Raw genomic sequence first — 20,291 nt, forward strand, 5'->3', positions numbered from 1 at the left:
CAATTGTCCAGTACAGATGTTCTGAGAGCCTGAAATAGCACAGTGACAATGGGGATAGAGAAGAGAGACAACAGGAGAGCAGAACCAGGGAGACAGAATTATAGGCCTTGGTGACTGGCTGGACTTGGGGACTCAGAAATGATTCCGCGGTGACTGCAGGATGGTGAAGGCAGCACAAAAAGAAAGGGGTGGAGAGTCCGAAGGAAAAACCCTCTGATGGGTCATTCTGCTTTGTGCAGGTAGAACTTTCACTGCTAGTGAATTGCTTATTCACATTTATGCTCAATGCGCTTTACCACTAGTGCTGCTACCATTCCTGATCCCCTCTGTCCTGCCTGATTATTAGGCAAACTTTTGGCTGCCTTTTTCCATGCAGCTGAATGGAGCCCTCAAGTGGGCCCTGTCTGTCTTTGAATCTCTGATGTACCATCCATGTTACGTGATATTTCCTGAGTCCAGTCTCCCCAGCATGTGCCCCCATGTGTACCTGGTATATATGGGACGAACGCCTCGTGGTTTTAATTGACATAATCACGACAGTGGTTCATGTTGTTGATGGAGCACTTAGAATGGTCAGGTTGCATTTCCCTGCCAGTCCCTCCAGGTAGGGTCACTGATTCAATAAATTGTAAAGGTTATTAGGGAATAGATGATACATTTTAGTTTCATAATAAATGCAGTTGAAGACATTAGCATATATCAAATGGGAAAGTTGGGGTGACTTTTAGCTGTCATAAGTAGGTAGACTCTTAGAAAGAGCAGTCAAGAATTAAAAATATATTCCAGGTGATAGCAATGCTAAGATTGATGTTTTGTGTGTATTCGGGATAGAGACTCTTAGCATTGCACTTGGTACATAGCACTCAATAAGTTTGGATTATATTATTATAGTTGGAAATTTTGAAATCATACAGGGAAAAATTCTATTTTTGAAGATATTGAATTAACATGGAAATATTAATAGATATTAATTATTGATATTGACAGATATTTTGATTAATATGGAAATATAGACAGTGCTTATAAAGTGCCCCTTTGGAGGTCTAAAATTACTGATAGTTGATGAATATAAAAATGTTTTGCGTGCCCATAAAATTATCATTGCTCATACATTTAGAGAGAATCAAATTTAGAAGTGAATTTTTGAAGAGTGTTTATCTTTCCTAACTTTTAAAAAATGAAAGATAAAAGAGATATGGGGGGAAGGACCCCTTCCCTACCTGTCAATAATTTCCCACTTCCCCCTGGTTCTCAGGGACATCGATGCAAGTGTCTACTTTGTCCAAGGTACAAAATGTAGCTAATGAGTCCAATGCTCATGACAGTGCTGTGAAGTTATTGCTGTAATTCCAGCTCTGCAGATAAAGAATTGAGGTTTGAGAAGTCTTAGTAACCTGGCCAAGTTAACGAAAGTAATAGGTGCTAGAACCAGGGGTCAAACCTGCGTGCACCCTGAACTGTTGTGGCAGCTTCCGGGCAGTCTGAGGTTGCAGAGTGCACGCCCTTTACCCCCTGCCATGGCGCCTTCCGCGTGCTGCAGAAGGTGGCAGCTTATGTTTGTAGCTTCACCTTAGAGCTGCTAGAACAAATCATTCTGTTCAAAAATATTTGACCTCTGTTTTGAAGGCAGGGCCAGATTCCCGACTACCTCAGTCACTATTGCGGGTTGCCACTGTTTTAAAATACGACTTTTAAAAAAGTGTTAAATTATTATGAATACTCAACCCTCCCAGTGTGACACCTATAAATGGAACATGATGTTAAAAAGAAAAGAGAAATCTGTGTAACATAGCTTTTTGAAAACTTGGTTTCTTCCCTTTGGAATACGTGTTTTAAAGACTTTGATGGGGTGTGCTTTGCCCACCTTTGGGGCTACTGGGGCCCTCAGTGTTGTTCGCGTGGGCAGAGAAAGAAATGAGTGTGCAGTGGTGTGTTTGGTGGGTGGGCCTCCCCAGTTGCTGCGCTCGGCTGAGGGTGCAGGTGGAGGCACAGAAGTCAGACAGGAAGGGGATGGGGCCAGGCAACCCTCTTGCCCCACTGCAGCCTTTCTGTCACTGTGAAATTAGATTTGTCATTCTGTTTTCTATCAGTAAAAATCGGATTTGTTTTTCCTAGAGTTTCACATTAACGAAATCATACAAGATGTACTTTTTGCATCTGGCTTCATTCAGCACCCTGTTTTTGAGGTTCATCCATGGTGTGCGTATCAGTAGATTATTCCTTTTTATTGATAAGTAATATTTCATTATATATTGTGCCATAGTTTGTTTGTCCATTTACTCATTATATTAGTTTTTTTTTGTGTGTGTGTGGTCACAATTGCTTTTATTGAACATCCAAGATGAACAGGTTCTTTAAAACAGTTAAACATCATTATCATCAGAAATAGGAATAAAGGCCAACGGTCTTCTGTTTCAGAGCATTGATACACCAAGGTGTTTTAAGCAGCATGTATTAGTTTTTTCTTGCTACACAAATTGTCATAAACTTAGGGGCGTAAAACATTATTCTTAAAATATTACCTCATAGCTCTGTAGCTCAAAAGTCTATGTGGGCTCAGATGGGTTTTCTGCTTAGAATTCACAAAGTGAAACTCAAGCTGGGCTGGGCTCGTATCAGTGGCTCCGGGGAAGACTCTGCTTCTAAGCCCATCAGCTTGTTGCATATTTCAGTTCCTGGTTGCAGTTAAAGGGCTGATGTCCCGTTTTCTTGCTGGTGACTCAAGGTACACTCAGAAATTAGATGATGCTCTGCAGTCCTTAAACCTGGCCCCTGCGTCTTCAAAGCCAACAGTGGTTTCTCAGGTTCTTCTTGTGCTTCAGATCTTTCTGAATCCTTCTCCCAGCAGCCAGAGAAAACTCTCCACTTCTAAAGAGTTCCTAGAGCACTTAGATTAGGCTCACCTGGAGACAGCCCTTACGTTTTGGGTAAACTCATTTTTAGAATGGCCTTCCTGTTATTAAGCTGAACTTCGATGCTTTAAGCATTTCTGTCCATCAAAACTTACGCCATTTCATTCTGCAACCTGATGATTCCCCTTCTTCCTGTGGCCTGTGCACTATCCAAGTTTTCTCTTTAGACTGAAATACTCATTTTCCCCTCAACTTTTTACATAACATGTTATAGCATAGCATTAAGTACTTACTAGAATCATACATAACTGGATTTAAAATCAGCTATGATACCTACTAACTGTGATATTGGACAAGATAACTTCTTTGAACCTTGGTTTCAAGGCACACACATAGATACATACAAATCTTTGTATGTATACTTTGCAGGATTAATTCATAGATTAAACAAACCAGTGTGTGTGAAATTCTTAAGCGCCTTCCCGTCACATTAGATCCACAGCCAGTATACATTAGCCAGTGTTATTGTTCCAGTATTATTATCCTGTCCCCGTTTTGTTCTGGATGTGGTCTGTGACCTGATCACATCCAGTGGCCTGATTAAAATGTACTGTCTGAATTGTACAGGTACCTGAAAGAGGTTCATAGTCCTTTATTCAATAATTCTACTTTGGAAAATTTATCCTAAGGATATAGTCAGAGTTGTAGGAAAATATTTTTTCAAAAGCATTCACCATGATGCACCTTGGCAGGTTTGGCTCAGCTGGTTGGAGCATCATCCCATAAACCAAAAGCTTGTGGGTTCGATTCCTGGTCAGGGCACCTGCCTAGGTTGTGGGTTTGGTCCTTAGTTTGGGTCAAATACGGGAGACAACTGGTCGATGTTTCCCTCCCTCCTTAAAATCAATGAGCATGCCCTTGGGTGAAGATTAAAAACAATGTTCATCACAATGCATTTATAATGGCAAAATATTGAAGGCAATCTAGGAACCCCACAGTAAGGAAATAATGAAATTAGGGCGTATTCCTATGATGCTATAGAGCATTAGCTAAAATCCACATTTTCAATGCGAGTAATGACATGGGAAACATAACATTAAGTGCAGAAGTCATGATATAAAATGGAATATATAGCATGACCCATATATAGCATGAGCTATGCATGTGAAAATATATATATTTTATTCACGCACAGACAAATATTGACGGAAAAATTGGAAGGGACTATATCACCTGGGCGATGGTATTATAGAAGTTTTCAAATTTTCCTTATTATTGTTTTGCAATGACTGTATATGCCTTTTATAATCTGAAAAAGAGAATAAACTGTATTTAAAATCTCTTCTGTGTGTGTAGCCCAGAACAGAGCATGATAGTCCACAACTTAGTCTTGAACCAGAAAAGTTTCAGAGTCACAGCAGTAGATCCAGAAGGTGACCACTCAGCTGGGAACTGGACTGAAGGCGCTGGGACCCTGGCAAGCTGCCTCTGGGGTCAGGGCAGTGGTGCGCTAGACTGTGGGTGCGGGGCTGCGCCCTGGAAGGAAGTCTTTCTGGCTGGGCACGGGGAGCGCCAGTCAGCTGTAGCAGATACAGTCTTCATTCTCAGTGCTCTGCTCATTGTTCCACTGCACCTGCTTGTTATGATAAGCTTTGATCTCTCTGTCACATCTTAAATGTGTTCTTGACTTTTTAATTGCAGGAAGACTAAAGCTTTGGGATCTGGCACTATAGATTTTGTTTTGTTTTGTTCTAAACAAAAAAGCCAAATTGAGGACCTCTGGCGCAAGGCACCAGAGGACCTCTTGCCCAGAGGTGGTGTTCAGGGGCTCCTGTCCTTTCCTGGCAGTGGCCCAGCCAAGCTCTCTGCTGCAGCAAAGGCAAAGGTTCTCGAGCTTCGCATGCAGATAGCTCAGAGTCACTCTGCTGGCTTGTTTTTGGTGTTACTGTTGTTGGGGGTAGGATTGAGACAGAGGGGGCGGTGCTGTCTCCCTCCACTGCCTGGGGTCCAATTTCTACCTGTTCCCACCTTGGGGCATCACCTGGGGCATCACCTGGGGCTCTTCCTTAGGCCTTGTGGAATCCACGTGTCCCGCCCAGGGAGGCCGTTCTGTTTTTCTGCTGACTCAGATTCTGAATATTTGAGGGATCATATAGTCTCTGAATTCAGCCACTACTTACAGAGCTCAGAGCATTTATGAGAAAGGAGCTCCTGGAAAGGAGCTGAGGAAATCTGTAGATAAATCCTGTGTCATTCAAGTAACATTCTCTGAATACCGACTCTGTGCTGGGCCCTGAGCTAGGAGCTATGTGAGGTACACAGATGAGTGACTTCAACAAACATCTGATCAGGGCCTACTGTGTGCTGGACTCTGCAATGCACTGAGGAAGATTAGTTAGATGTAGTTTTCATACTTATGAAAGTTATAATTTTTGTAATCTGGGAAGAGACAGACACGTAAGCCACTTAATAAGTAGAATAAATATCATTTCTATAGCAGGGCTCGTAGGAGTGAGCAATTACTTTTGAAGTGGCCTGGCCGCTTATTAGCTATGTGCTTTTAGTCAAGGTATTTAACCACTCTGCTCCTCAGTTAGTCTATCAAATGAAGATATAATGAGTTAATTCATGTAAAGTACTAAAATGGGATTTAGTAGTTAATAAATGTTAACAATTCTTTTCTTTCTCTCTCCCTCCTTCCCAAGGTGAGTGGTGAAGGTTTCCCCGAACTGAGGGGACAGCACGAGCCAGGCATGGTGAAAGCTGGGCAGGGGGGCTGCTGTGTGAGGGGACTGATGAGGCTGGAATGCAAGCGTTGGTGGATAGCTCTACTGGGGAAACTAGAGAGCGGCACGAGGTCCAGACCTTAGTGGATCTTCCATACCAGACGGAGGAATTTGGGCTTGGGCAATGGGGAGCAAAATAATCCATGTGTACTTTAGGAAGAGTGTTTTGGCAGAGCAGGGAGGGGGCACCAAGGAAGCTGCTGCAGAATTCCAGGCAAGAGCTGAGGCCAGAAGAAGCCTCACTGTTTGTCTGACGGCCTCAGTGGGGCAAAGGCTGAGGAAGAGATTTAGTTCTCTTTCTGCAAGCCTCTGTGGGTTTCTTCAGGAACATTGGTTTGAGTGACAGATTATCCCATGTAGCCCATAAACTTTAACATCCTGAGATTATGTTCAGCCTTCTGACCTCAAGGCTGAGCCACCCATAGCTCTCTGCTTGCTTAGCTGCACTCTGCATGCCACGTGAGCTGCATGCCGCGTGAGCATACATGCAAGACCCACTGCGCATGCACCACAGTGGCTTGCATTGGGCCGGGCAGCTGTGTAGCCTGTTGAAATCTGAAACAGCCTCATTGCATGGGAGCCTTTTTGAAGAGAGGCCCAGTGTTTAAAACCACAGCAATGAAAATTACCTTGATATTGAGCACACATGAAGACATTTTTCAGAGGCTTTATGATACGAAAGGAGTGGGAATATTAAGGGAGACAGAAGTAACACTGAACTCCCTAAGCACTAGATGCTGGGCTGGGTTCTTTGGCAGACCGAATCTCGGTGACCCTTCACAATCCCGTGAGGCAAGTGTACGGAACCCACTTTACAATGAAGGCTCAGGAAAGAGAGCACAGACCTCGCGCTCGAGACCAAATGACTTAACAAGCGTCAGACTCTGGGCCAGACTCAGCGAATTTGACTCTTGCACACAGCTGGGTGATCACTCCGATCGGGCACCCCAGCAAGCCTCCCCGCTGCCTCTTCTCCAGTACACCCACCCAGAGCTAACCACTGTTCTGCATTCTCACCTGGCATTAGTTGTGCTTGTTTAAAAAATTTGAGCTCATTTTGAAATAACTTCAAATTTATGGAAGAGTTACAAGAATAATATAAAGAACTCTCCAAATCCTTCACCCAGGTACAATGTATGTTAATACTTTGCCACATTTGTGTCCTCTCTCTCTTTTCGTAAAGTTTAACATTGAGAGACTACTGTTATTTAATCCACAGAGCATCTTTGTATTTCTCCAGTTGCCTCAGTGATGTCTTTCCTGGAAGTTACTCACTTTGATCCAGGTGCCAGTCCAGGCTCATATATTGCATTTAGTTGTCATGTCTTTTTGCTTCCTTTAACCTGGAATAGCTTTTTAAAATCTTTTATGACATTGATATTTTTTAAGAATACAGGACAGTTGTTTTGTAGTCATCTTGTATAATGGCTCTCAATTTGGTTATATCCGATTTTTCCCCGTGGTTAGATTTCACTTAGGTGCTTTTGGCAGGAGAAGTAAATAAGTGATATTGTGTCATTATCAGTGATGCTAATTGAGATAACTTGGGTAAGATGATGTTGCCTCCTTTCTTTGCTATAAGGTCACCATTTTTCCTTTGTAAGTAAGAGTAATCTGTGGAGAGATCCTTTGAAACTATGTAAATATCTTATTCCTTTACAGACTTGCCCTTAGTTCTACCATCCATTAGTAATTCTTCCCTGAATGAACTGTTACTATTGAGAAATTATTTTCTTGTCCAACTTTTCCTTTTACATTCGTTATCCTTGACATCGTACTATAAGGAACAGCTTCTCCTCCCTATTTATTATTCAGTGTGTACTCATGAATTTTTATTTTATTCATTGAGTTATAATCTACAATTGTCATTACTCATTTTGATGCTCAAATTCTCCCTGATTTAGCCAGTGGGAGACCCTTCGAGCTGGTTCCTGTATCCTTTTGACATGTCCCTGTCACTCTTTGATCACTTCCTTTGTTCCTGGCACAAATAGACGTTTCAGGCTCAAGCTGTTCTTTTCTCACCCCAACCCTAGAACCAACCATTTCAGCAAGGAGCTCTGATTCCTCTTAGTTGAATGGCATTTACAAGCCAAAATCCATGTACCGAGTGAACTCATTGACTCTGGGATGTCATTTCTCTTAGGCAATTTGATATTGGTTTAATTTGACGTGTGTGTGTATAAAACTGTGAGTTCATCCTGATACTTCTATCTTTGATCCAGTGTCCACAGGTTTCCTTTTTGCCGTCTCTCATGCCTGTTTCCTTCGTGCACAGCGAGAACTCCAGCTCCCGGCAGCGTTACTCCGTTTCCTCATTTGCTGATTCCTACAATACATAGTTAATGCTTTCAGAATTGATGCATACTTACTACTATGATTTTTAAAAATCCACTAAGTAAGGTTAAAGACTTTTTTTGCAGCTTTTTGTTTTTAAACCAAAAAAATTTCTCTAAAAAAATCAGTTTTTAGTCAAAGTACCATATTTAAAAGGTATCAGGATTAATTCTTTTCGTCTCTTCAGAAGTTGTATTTGAGAGGTTTTCTTAGGCTCCACCGAGAAAGAAATGCCAATCAGCCATAAAGTAGGCAATAAAGAGCTTTATTGGGGTTTGTGCACCCAGGCGAGGTTCCCCAGTCTGCAGAGTGGAGCCAGGGAAGTCGTACCCAAGCAGGGAATGTGGTGGGGTTTTATTTTCATTGGCTCCCCGTGGGAGCTGGGGATTGGTGCCCTCTGAACAAAGAAGCAGTACAGCATTGGTGGTCTCTTCCTCAGACTGAGGTTACTGTGAGGATGTCCATCTTGGCAAATTCCAGCTGGAGCTTCTTCCTATCCCCGCCCACTCTAACAATATTATTTACTTAAAATAAGTTTTGCCTACTTTTGAGCTTCATGTAAGTATAGACATACAATATTTATTCTTCTATGCCTGGTTTCTTTGGTTTACTGTTTGTTATTCTTGAAGATTTATCCATGTTGTGAATAGCTGTATGATTTTCCCCCTTGTTATAGGTGTTTTCTGAACATACCACCTTTTATCCATTCTACTGGTGATGAATACTTGGGTGATTTTATGTTTTCATTATAAATAAAGTTGCTGTGAACAGTCTCATACATGCCCTTTGATGGAAGTAATGATTCATTGGGAACGCTGGGGTCTCCTGGCCTGCGTATGTGTATTTAGCTTTAGCAGATGCTGACAGTTTTTCAGAGCGGTGGTTGAACTTCCGTCCCTGCCAGCTATGGAAGAGAGTTCCAGTTGTTCCATATCCTTACCAGCACTTTGTATTGGCAGTCTTTTTTAACTTCAGCCTTTCTTGGCTATTAAGGCAGCCGTTAAATTTTTTTGAGAAATGTGCTGCAGTGTGTTTGGCCAGACTGAATCCACTCATTGCCTGTCTTTGAGTTTGGTTGTTCAGCTCACATGGTTCCATCCTGTTCCCAGGAATATAAGTAACCTAAAGGTGTGTTTTAGCTGAAATCCGAATGTATGGTCGTGTCAGGCCCTTTTAGTCTGCAAAGATCAGAGGGACTCTCAGGTTACTTTAGTATCGTAAGGATGGATGTAAGCAGGGAAAACAGGCGAAGCCTCATAAAAACCCCCTGAAAAGCCATTCAGAGCCCAAGGCAGCTAAAACCTCCAGGGCTGTCCAGCTCCTGGTCTGTGGGCCACACGTGGTCCAGGATGGCTATGAGGGCAGCCCGACACAAAATCGCAAATTTACTTAGCACCTTGTTTTTTGCTCATCAATTTTCATTAGTGTTTGTGTATTTAATGTGTGACCCAAGACAATTCTTCTTCTCTCAGTGTGGCCCAGAGACGCCAAGAGGCTGGACACCCCTTTCAGACCTTAGTTAAACCCCCGAACTCTCACATCTGGCAACTTAGCTATTCATCCCTCCTTTGACTGTTCCTGCTGCTTCTGACTTCTGCCTGTAGCTCCTGCTTATACTCATCTTCCTTGTGTCTATTTCTTCCAGCTAGTACACTAGCCAGCAACTAGACTGGAGGACTCACAGCCTACAACCATTTTCGGGCAGGATTTTCATATTAAACCATTTCACAGTCTGGGCCAGTTCATGCATTAACCCGCTGGGACAGATGTCCAACCACAGGCACAGGGAGCGGGAGCACGTAGCGTCAGTGTGGCAACGCAGGAAAGAGGAGCGGCCCTAGAAGCCCACTGAGGGGAAGCAAGCAATCTGAGTGCCCGGCCAGGTCAACTGCCTCTGCTGTATCCTACTTACTGTGTATGTTACACTCTAATTTGGTAGGTACTTCCGAAACCCTCTCCTTACTGCCTGTAGAGTAACTCTGTTGAAAAATGAAATGAACTGTTCATAGTCAACCTATGCCAGTTCCTAATGCTTGTAGTTTCCTTTTATAATTTATAGGTTCTGGAAATGTATCTGTAGAACAGGGTTAAATTCAAAGTGAGTTTTATTTTGTAGATTTGTGGGGGGAGGGGAGGGAGGCCACAAAAGGGTTTTAGAATGTATGATATGCTGGGAGGAGGGGGGTTGAGGGGACTAAATGATATTGTAAAAAAATACAATAAAGATTAAATTCAAAAAAAGATCGAGGGAACTGAAGGCCACAGAAGCAAAGAGGTTCACCCAAGGTTATACAACCAGGAAGGGACAGGGCCAGGATGCAACTATAGGTCCCCTGGTTCCATAGCAAGAGCCCTTCCCACTGCCTCGCACTGCCTGGGGAGACACGGCCTACGCCCCGTACCCCAGTTACCGACACCACAAAGCAGACTTGACAAAAGTGAACTGCAACCAAGGCAGGTGGCGGGATGTGAGATATGGCAGATCTCCTTGGGGTTGCAGCGATCCGGGAGCCTTCCTCAAGGCGTTGGGCTTTGACCTGGGCCTTGTGGGGTTGGTCAGGTAGTCCGGTTTAGCATGGTATGGAGAAGGGAGAGCGGGGACAAGAAACGTACAAAGGTCAGGCGGCAGATTTTCCAGGGACTGAGAAGAGACTTGTGTTGCTGGATTAGGAGGCTGGTGTAGGAAAGGAATGAGTGCAGTGGGACGTGAGGAAGCTCTGAGACTCTGAGGCTCTACCAACTTAAAAATGAGATCATGACGTGACAAGAGAAGAAAGCTCGATGTCACCTAAGTGTCTTTTAAAAGAATGGGGCTAGAGTGGAAAGGACTGAACTAAGATGGTGGCAGCTGGAGATCAAGTCAGATTTGGGAAAACAGAATTGACAGGCTGGAGACAGAGCGGGAGGGAGGTGAAGAGTCAGAGATCTGCCTGTCACTGAGAGTTTGGGCCTCCCAACAGGCAGTCTGGCAGCAGCATCAGAAGTGGAAGGCAGTGTGTGGAGTGCTTCAGCTCAGCCTTGGGATCAAGGCCAGCCTGGGTGTATTCCCCAGTGTGACCTGGGGCCAGTGCCTTGACTCCTCTGGGTGTGCTTGCTGACTCGCTGGGGAGGGAGACAGAGTCCAGATTCTCAGAGCAGTGAGGGTGTAAGGCTGTGCGGGTAAAGTAAAATAAATTCTCCAATTCGAATGGCTGGCATCCAGGCACTTACCAAATGTTAGCTCTCTTCCTCCCCACCCCTCCACCCCAACCTCTCTATCTGTGGAGGTAGTACCTAGTGTTAGCCTCATTTTTTAAAGGTATATGTGTTTTGAAAAAAAGGAATCCAGGATTTTGAGGTGGAGGACAGATGGGGCCACTGGGCTTGGAGGTCTCATTTTTTTTTTTTGACCTCCTTTGGCATCTAGGCTTCAGAAATTCAAGCCCTCACACTTGGAGTTGAAGGTATCTTTCCAAGGTTAGTGCTTCCAGGAGCAAACAACAGGGCTGCCTCCCTACTGTCATCATGATGCGCTCTCCATTTGGGGTTATTTCTGAGCCAGGCATAAAATTCCGTTGGCTAGCAGGATTGAATTTTGCTTGTGAAACATGCCCAGCCTCCCAGCCTGGCTTTTATAACAGGTTTGGAAATTTTGGTTGTCTCCCCAGAGCTCTACACACATGGCAACTGGGTTTAGGCGGAGTTTTAGCAAAGGCTGCACAAAGGCGCCCATTCCCGTCCCCGTAAAGCCCAACGGAGGCTGCCATTCTGGAGCTGCTCCCAGCACGCTTCTCCTTCCTAGGGGCTGTGCCTGCCAAGCACTCTCAGAGAGGCAGGCGGGAGCGCAGGCTTGGAGTCCCTCCTCCGAGTCCTCTGCTCTGGAATGGCCGCCCCTCCCCCACTGGGGCGTCACGTGCCTCCGCACTTGCGCCTTGTTGTCATAGCATCTGAGGGCGCCAGGCCCATTGGCACTAGCAGGAACCAATCAGCAGCCCCTGCCCCGCTCGTCTCTCAAGGTGGTCCCTGGACTGTCACTAGCTGCTTAGCAGGAGGTGAGGGCGGTCCTTGGTTCCGCTCCCCGTCCTTGGCATCTCAGTGCTTCTTCCCCTGAGTCGTGTTTGTACCCTGCCCCACTCTGCTTTCCCCTGCCTTGATTTCCCCATGCTCAGAGAAAAATCTGGTGGAGGTCCCAGTGAGGTGACAGTTTCCACAGGGAGGGCAGGGGACAAAGCTTCATTGCCACTTAACAGCCTTTTCTCCCAAGAAAAAGCCCTAGAACAGCTTCTTGATGGGTCCAGAGGAGGACCCCTCTAGTCCCAGGATGATGTTTGGGCCTTGTGCGTGAGTGCGTCTAGGACTCTCCTCCTGTGGATCTCTGGTAATTGACACAGGTTCCCGGAAGTAAGGAACTGGGTGAGCCGTAGATTTCCATCCTATATGCAGACAAGAAGGGTTAATACACAGTTGGGAAGACAGAAAGGTTGCATCAGAATATCACAGAATCCTGCATCTCCATTAGCTGTAAGACACTGGGTAAGTTCCTTCACCTCTTGACTCCCAGTCCTGAGCAGTTGTAACAAAAGAGTCCATCCATCTCTCAGGAATATGTTTAAATGAGATAAAACAGGCAAAGCAGTTAGCCAGGTGCCTGGCCATAAGCACTCAAAAGGGTCAGTCAGCTGTTTTTAGAAATGGTCCAGTGTACTGCTGAGAACTGAAGTGCTCACATTCAACATTTGGCAAACATTTGCATGTTAGTCTAGTTTTTGCCCATTCATTTAGTTATTCTTTTAACTCATTAATGCCTTTAGCATGTATTCACTGGGCACCTACTACCAGTCAATTCTCACCCCCTCTCCTCCATGTCCAGCTGCGGACTACAACCTGCAGGAGGTCCCCAAGCAACTCCCCTCAGAAGAACTGGTGGAGTCTAGCCTGGCAGGAGGGCTGCTGGGAGACCTCTGCCTTCTGGTAGCTGGGGGTTTGGAAATTGTTTTCTGCAGCGCTACCTCCTCAGGCTGAGATGCCTGAGCAGAGAAGATCCCTCTAGCATTGGAGCAGCACTGAGTCTTGACAGCTTTCCACGGCCACCTTTGTCCCACCCCTTACCCTTGGGGAGATGTGCCCCCATTATTTGAAGGCCCCGTCTGGCAAGCCGGAACCTACTTTCTGTGTAATGGGACTGTGTCTTCCAGGACCGAGCTCCATGGCTGGTCTACTGTGCTTTGCTGTGCTAGAGTTCCTGGAAGTCTGCTCTGCTACTGATGCCCCTGTCATCTCTGTACTATTCTTGCAGTGAGGTTCCCTTCCTGCCCTCACCGTGCATCTCAGTGCCCGTCTCCAGTGGGGCTGGAGTGGCCACATTACTACTAACACTTGTTTCGGGTTGTCTAACTGCTCTGGGCCCCTTGTATTTATATCTCCCCACGCTGCCCTTCATCCCCTGCACTTGGGCTGCTTGTCAGAGACGCTGCTGGGCAGGCACTGGGCTGAGTGTCTGAGAGACAGACACCCAACTCATGCACCGTTCATGAAAAGGCATCTCAGGTGTAATAGGGCCGTGGTGGTTCATGCTGTGGGACTGACCAGGGCGGAGCAGCTGCCTCTGCCATGCGCAATCAGGACAGCTGTATAAGGAGGTGATATTTGAACAATCTTGAAGGATTTAGCTATGTAGGCAGTAGGAGAATGGGAATTCCAGCCAAGGAGAATAAAAGCATGCATAGAAGCCTGAAATCGCACAGTGTTCTTCAGAGAAATATGGTGTGAATGGAACCAAGGGAATACGTTATTTGGGGTGGAGGATTCATGGGTAGCCAAGGGAGGGAATGAGGCTAGAGAGGTAAACAGGGGCCTCCTGCTCGGGGCCTTGTAAGCCTCACTGTGTGCGTTAAAATACCCTCCCAGTGCTGGGAGCCTGCGAAGGCTTCCGTATAGGGGCATGTCACGGTCAGATTCATCTGTGAGAAAGGTGAGATGCATGGATGCGAGGGCATGGGTTATTGTCTCGCTTGTCCTCTAGCAATTCTGTGAGGCACATGGGACAGACACTGTCATGTACTTTTTTACACCTGAGAACACTGAGGCCCGAGAGGATAAATACCTGGCTAGAGGTCTCAGAGCCAAGAAACAGAGGACTGAGGATTCACCTGGCTTCCTGGCTCTGAATCTCTCTCTCCTGGGCACACTGCCGTTGTTAACAGAGTCTTCTAGAAAGCTGTCTGCAGCTGGGTGGTAGGCAGATGCTGACAGGAGCGATACAAAGCAAATGGTCGTTGATACAATCTTGTTGGAGGAGTGTAGCACTGGGATTTTGTGGCCTGTGGTGTTCAGTCTCCTGACCTCAGTGCCAATGCACAGACAGCAAGAAGCAGGGTAGCTTTGAGCTTCAAGCTCTACTTTGCCTCGACAAAGTCCATTCATCACTCTCTCGCTCATTAAGTCAGAGCAGCACCTGCTGCCTGATACTGGCATTTGTCAGTGGCTTGTTTCTGGAAGCCTCCGATCCTCTCGGCTGGTCAGTTCTGCAATCGGCAGCCCCAGGTTGCACCCTGGCAGCCAGAGGCAGGCCCTTTCTCTGTCTGCATTTTGTGAAGTGAAATAACTTTGTTTTTTAAAAACAAAGTAACATGATCTAGCAGTACGGAACAGGAGCTTGGAGATCAGGCAGACCTGGGTTTCAGTCCTGCTGCCGCCGCCTTGGCTGGCTACGGAAGCTGTTTAATATGTATGTGCGCAGTTTCTTATCTCTAAAATGAGCAAAGTCACACCTACCTGGAAAAGATCACTGTGATGATTAAGATGTGATAATGTTCAGGAAGTGCCTTGGCTTGATGCCTGGCACACGAGTCCTCCGTGTACGGGGAGGGGGGGGGCTTTAATTCCTGCTTTTATCGCTGCCGCCACCACCATTAAAGAATATTCAGAAAAGAGAGACTATAAGCTATCCTTGTAATTTAGTCACATGTCCTTCAAATCCTTTCCCTCCACTGCTTTAGAACATATCAGAGTTTATAGCAGGCAGGGTTTTTTTTTCCCCTTTGGTGGTAGAAACTGCATTATATTTATTTTTCTTGTTTTTAATAGATTGTTTTCCAATTAAAAGAATACATAGGGTTGAAAAAGCAAAAGGAGAACCCCAGTTGTGTCTGTCTAACCCAGGTCGGAGGCAGTCGCGTTGCCACGTTGATGCGCCCTCTCCAGTCTTTCACTTGCGTTTTATTGTAGAATTGGGATCAGATTGGTGTATGTATTCCAGTTTTTAGGCGATTTTTCAGTTCATAGGATATCATGAGAATTCTCCTCTATTGTAAATATAATTTTCCAGGTCTGTATAATAGTTCATCAGGTGACTCGACCATTATTTACATAAGCATTCCCCTAAAGTTAGATATCTAAGTTCCAGTTTTTCAACCTAAACAGCTTCCTATGACAGAACCTAGGCAACCAGCCTTAGTATACCAGGAAGCATATAATGAACTTGTGCTGTGTGTGTGGCCCTGGGTAAGTCACTGTGGGAACCTCTCAAATAAATAAAATGCAGAGCCTGTCTCCAGGGATCTCAGAGACTGGACAGCCTGGGAATCTTCACTGGGATAAAAAATACGGGTGCGTCTTTGCCAGACGCTGTCAGGGAGGCCACCTAAGAATGGGTAGCCCTCTTCCCTGTAGGAGCTGGGATCTGGGAAGCATAGATTTTATGAGGAAAAGAGCCTCAGACACCTCTGCCCTTTCTCACCTCCAATGTGTTCTTCGGCCTTGGGTGCTCTATGCCTCTGGCCCTGTTACTGTCAGGGGCCTCCACTGATTACCTTTGAGTATCACTTCCGAGTGGTTTTCACTGGGAAAGAGTGAGAAGCTGTAACACCAGGAAAGGAACCCGTAAGAGAATCAGCGTAGTTCTAGTCTTAGTAGTGTTGTTGTTGTTTTTAACCCTCACCCAAGGACGTGCTTATTGATTTTAGAGAGATGGAGGGAGAAACAGAGGGAAAGAAACATCAATGGGAGAGAGAAACACTAATTGGTTGCCTTGCGTACACGCCCAGACTAGGGACTGAACCTGCAACCTAGGCAGGTGCCCTGACCAAGAATCAAATCCTCGATCTTCCAGTTTGGGGATGACACCCAACCAACTGAACCATACTGGCCAGGGCTAGTCTTAGCTACATACTTGTTCTGGTACCCACGGCAAGTTCTGTCCTCTTCCCAAGCATTGGTTTTCTCTTCATAATGTAGAAAGATTGGACTAGAAGATGTTCAAGGCCCTTCCTGCATTAACATTCCTGGAGTACCCGAAGACTTCCTCTTGCCAGGAGCTGAAGTGAGCAGCCTGATAAAGGTCACAGGTTGCTTCTCCAGAGTCTTGAGTTCCTTTTAATTAGTACTTGGAGAACAGTTTTGGCTTTTACATTCGCAGTCACTTCCCCCTGGTAGCGGTAGGGATGTGCAGAGACTGAAAGGCACAAGGGGTCTCTCACTGGGTGGACACTGGGTTCAGAACCCGAAATGGTTGTCTTTTGTAAATTAGGTATTCTTTTATGTATTTTGTTCTTTCATTCCTTTTCTTTTTTTAAAAGAATATTTTCTTTTTTCCCCAAAAGTTTTATTTATCTTTAGAGGGGGAGGGAAGGAGAGAGGGAGAGAATATCAATGTATGGTTGCCTCTCGTGGGTCCCCTGCTGGGAACTGGCCTGCAACCCAGGCATATGCCCTGACTGGGAATCGAACCGTAATCCTCTGGTTCGCAGGCCCGTGCTCAATCCACTGAGCTACATCAGCCAGGGCTTCATTCCTTTTCTTACTTAGCAGATGTTATCCAAGTCCCTGGCCTTGTACAGTCCAACCGTGCAATACAGAGGTGAAGGAGACCTAGTCCTGTTCTCAAGACACATGCAGTCTAGTGAGGAAACAGGAAAAAATGTAAAAGGCCACAAGATAATTGCCACTTGGGGGGGAGGATATATAAATTGTGCAATGGAAGGAGAGCTTGAGGCTGCCCGGAAGCCACTGCAGAGGAGTTTCAGTGGACGCTTTGAGATTTTAAAGGACAAGTGGAAGTTTTCTAGGTAGGCAGTTGAGGAAAGATCATTCCAAGCAGAGGAACAGCACATACAAAGGCTCAGAGGTGTGAACAAACGTGTTGCGTTCGGGGAACTACAGGCGTTTGTGTGACTAGAAGGTAAAGGGGAGAGTGAGCAAATGACAAAAGTCAAACATTTGTCCTTGGATGAGTCTATTTCTTTTTTTAATATTTTATTTATTTATCTTTAGAGGTGAAGGGAAGAAGAGAGGGAGAGAAATATCGATGTATGGTTGCCTCTGGTGTGTCCCCTGCCGGGAACTGGCCTGCAACCCAGGCATGTGCCCTGACTGAGAATCGAACCGCAATACTCTGGTTTGCAGGCTCGTGCTCAATCCACTGAGCTACTACACCAGCCAGGGCGGATGAGTCTACTTCCACCAAATTTTCTGCTCATTTTTTCAGTTCCCATGAGAGTGATGGTTTTCTTCGTTCAGCTTTCAAAAAGTGTCATTTGTATTGCCTCCTATTTCAATTTTTATAGTAACACTTGATCATTATAGAAAGTCTGAAAATTACTAAAAACTAGAAAGGAGAAAGGATTTTTGAAAAAAATCACTCATGGTCTCACTGCCTAAAAACAAACACATTAACATCTTGGTGTATTTTATCCAATTTTTTATCAGTTTTTAAAATGTAGGTGTGAGTATGTTGTAATTACATATTTCAGCTTTTGTATATGGTGTTCCTTTCTACTTCCTAAATTTGCCGAAAATAAATGTTGGTATTATTAAAAAATAGCTGTGATCATAAAATATGAAAGCTGAAATATCTGTACATTTTCTTTCTTTAACATAAGTTACTTTCTTTTTATAGGTCTCTTGTGGCTCAGAACATAATCTGGCTGTGATTGGTGAGTAGCTTGTATACTAGTAACTGTTTATTCTGAAACTCATGCGGCAAAATTGGAGAAGACTCTTGGTTAACCAGAGACAAGGATGCCTCTGTGTGTGTGTGTGTGTGTGTGTGTGTGTGTGTGTGTGTGTGTGAGAGAGAGAGAGAGAGAGAGAGAGAGAGGGAGGAGGTTCTGGGAAATGGAAGTCTTTGGTTGACTAAGGCTTTACTGGAACCTTCTTTTCTAAAAATTTCAATCCACATCCCTGGGCATCTTTTTAAGGTGTCTGAGCTGGTCTCCCTACCTTAGGAAGTGACATTTGAGGGTATTAGAGATCTTACCGGTTGGGGGCAGCATGTGTGGAAAGCCAGACATAACAGGGGCAGGGGACTGAGCTGCTACGCCTTCCTTGAATAAGTCCCTTCCATCAAGCTCATTCCTCTTGGTTGACTCTTTCTTTGGTAATAGAGGGCTCCGTTCACTCACTGCCTTGTATGTTGTGGTGTGTGGGAACTCTCAGTTGAAGCCTCTGATCAATTAAGGTTTCCTCTTAGTTGATTCTGGATAACCAAGGTTCACTGTTTTTATAACCAGGCCTATGAGTTACTCCTGCAAGAAGCTTTCTTCTTACTTGCACAGGTGGACTCTGTCTCTATTTCACAGTACATTAGAAAGACAACAATGTAGGGCCCGACTGCCTAAGTTCAATACAGGTTGCCACTTACGAGCCAAGGGAACTTGGACAAGGTACTTAACCCCTCGGTGCCTCATTGTCTTCATGTTTAAATGAGGAGCCCAGTGGTGCCTGCCTCAGAGTGCTGCTGAGGGCGTTGAGTTCACACAGGTAAAGCGCGTGCAACAGTACTTAGTTCCTAGTAAGGGTTTTAGAAGTGCTGGTTGTTATTACATGACATCTGTTCATATAATTGCCTTCCTGTGGGCTCTGGTTCCCCCATGTATAAATGGAGGGGTTCAAACAGGAAAGCAGGCCTCCCTGCAGCTCTGATATTTGAGGGCTCCATTGCAGCGCCCTCACCACCTGCCCTGTGCCCGTGGTGTCTGTTCCTGTCTGCTTCTCTCCCAGCCTCTGACCCCAAGCTTCTGAGAGGCCAGGCCCCTGTGTTTTCCTTTTGCTTCTTGCCTGTTTGTGGCACCTGGAGCAGTGCCTGGCACTCAGCAGAGACTCAAGCACTCTTTTCTGAGTCGAGCGAGACTGTCTTGGCTGCCTGGGGTGACAGCAGTTTGAAGTACTCCTTTGCTGGCCCGAGCGTGATGTGCAAGGAAGCAGAACTAAGGGCAGCAGAGGGGTGGGCTGCCAGCCAGCCTTGGGGCGCAGAGCAAAAGGGGCCAGGGTCAGGGAATGAGTGAGAAAATAGATCAGCAAACCTGCATGCTTTGCAGCAGTCCCGGAACTGCTCCAGCCACGGCATAATGAAGACAAACTCATCACAGAGTCAGAGGTGGTGCCTGGGATGTTGCTGCTGCTCCTGTCCCTGGTCTGGGAGAGGCTGGCCTCCTCTGGGACCGCACAAGCAAGAAGATTGCAGGGAATCTAGACCTGGGAGAGGACAAAATGCAGATGAAGGAGGGGGCCAGAGGCAGTCTGGGGCTACAGAAAGTGCACAGACTCTGCAGGCACGCGGCCTTGGTTCAAACCAGCTCCGTCTTAGTGTGAGCTTCCGTGTGCCCCTCATCTGTGTAATGGGGAGAATTCCACCTTGCAGGATTGTTGTTGTATGTGAAATATCTGGTAAAATACATACATACATACACGTATATTTATAACTGTTTGTTTCTCATTTCTCTTTGTCAGGGTGAGACGGGGGTGGGGGGAAGACTCGCTTGTTAGGTGACTGTTCTAGTGGAGTAATTCTTCATTGGAAGAGAGAAATGATAGTGTTCTGGAAAGATGTGTCCCAAGTGAGGAGAACATCAGAGACAGCAGAGGGCAGAGGGTGCTGGTGAACTCCCTGAGGGCAGACCTGTCATCTTCCATTTTGTCCCCAGTGCCTGTGGTATGGCTCACAGTCCGCTGAATGAACAGTTCCAGAATCTGGAAAGGGGGACCAGTCCCAGGGCTCTGAACTTGTCTATGTGCCTGCACGTGAGCTGGGAGCAGAGGCTCCCACCACAGGAGAGGGGGAGTGGGGCCATAGGTGGGTGTCCTGCAGGGTGCAAGCTGTGCACTGGAAAGCGACAACAAGTGCCTGTTAGTTCTGGCAGGAGGCCAGCAAGGGGGAGACAAGCTGGGGGAGGAGCTTAAAGCCTGGTTCTCACAGCTTCTGCCATTGCCTGCTTGAGATGGATGTCCCCGCCTTTGGTCTCATTCCCCGAGACCCAGCCCCACATTGCCTGGTGCTGAGTCCCACACTTTATGGGCTCAAAGTAGTCACAGAATAGACTAGACCAGAATATAAAGAAGC

At 45.8% G+C, this 20,291-nt stretch overlaps 1 protein-coding gene across 1 annotated transcript in view; it reads left to right on the forward strand.

The window, feature by feature from the left end:
* Positions 1-20,291, forward strand: part of SERGEF (secretion regulating guanine nucleotide exchange factor) — a 183,775-nt gene that overhangs the window by 104,537 nt on the left and 58,947 nt on the right. The window contains exon 10 of the mRNA XM_037049962.1: positions 17,850-17,886. Within this exon, the coding sequence (XP_036905857.1) occupies positions 17,850-17,886 (37 nt within the window). The remainder of the gene's footprint in view (positions 1-17,849; positions 17,887-20,291) is intronic.

This window comes from Sturnira hondurensis, unplaced genomic scaffold (assembly GCF_014824575.4).
Source record: "Sturnira hondurensis isolate 20B ecotype Veracruz unplaced genomic scaffold, ASM1482457v3 Scaffold0006505, whole genome shotgun sequence".
NCBI classification, from domain to species: Eukaryota; Metazoa; Chordata; class Mammalia; order Chiroptera; family Phyllostomidae; genus Sturnira; species Sturnira hondurensis.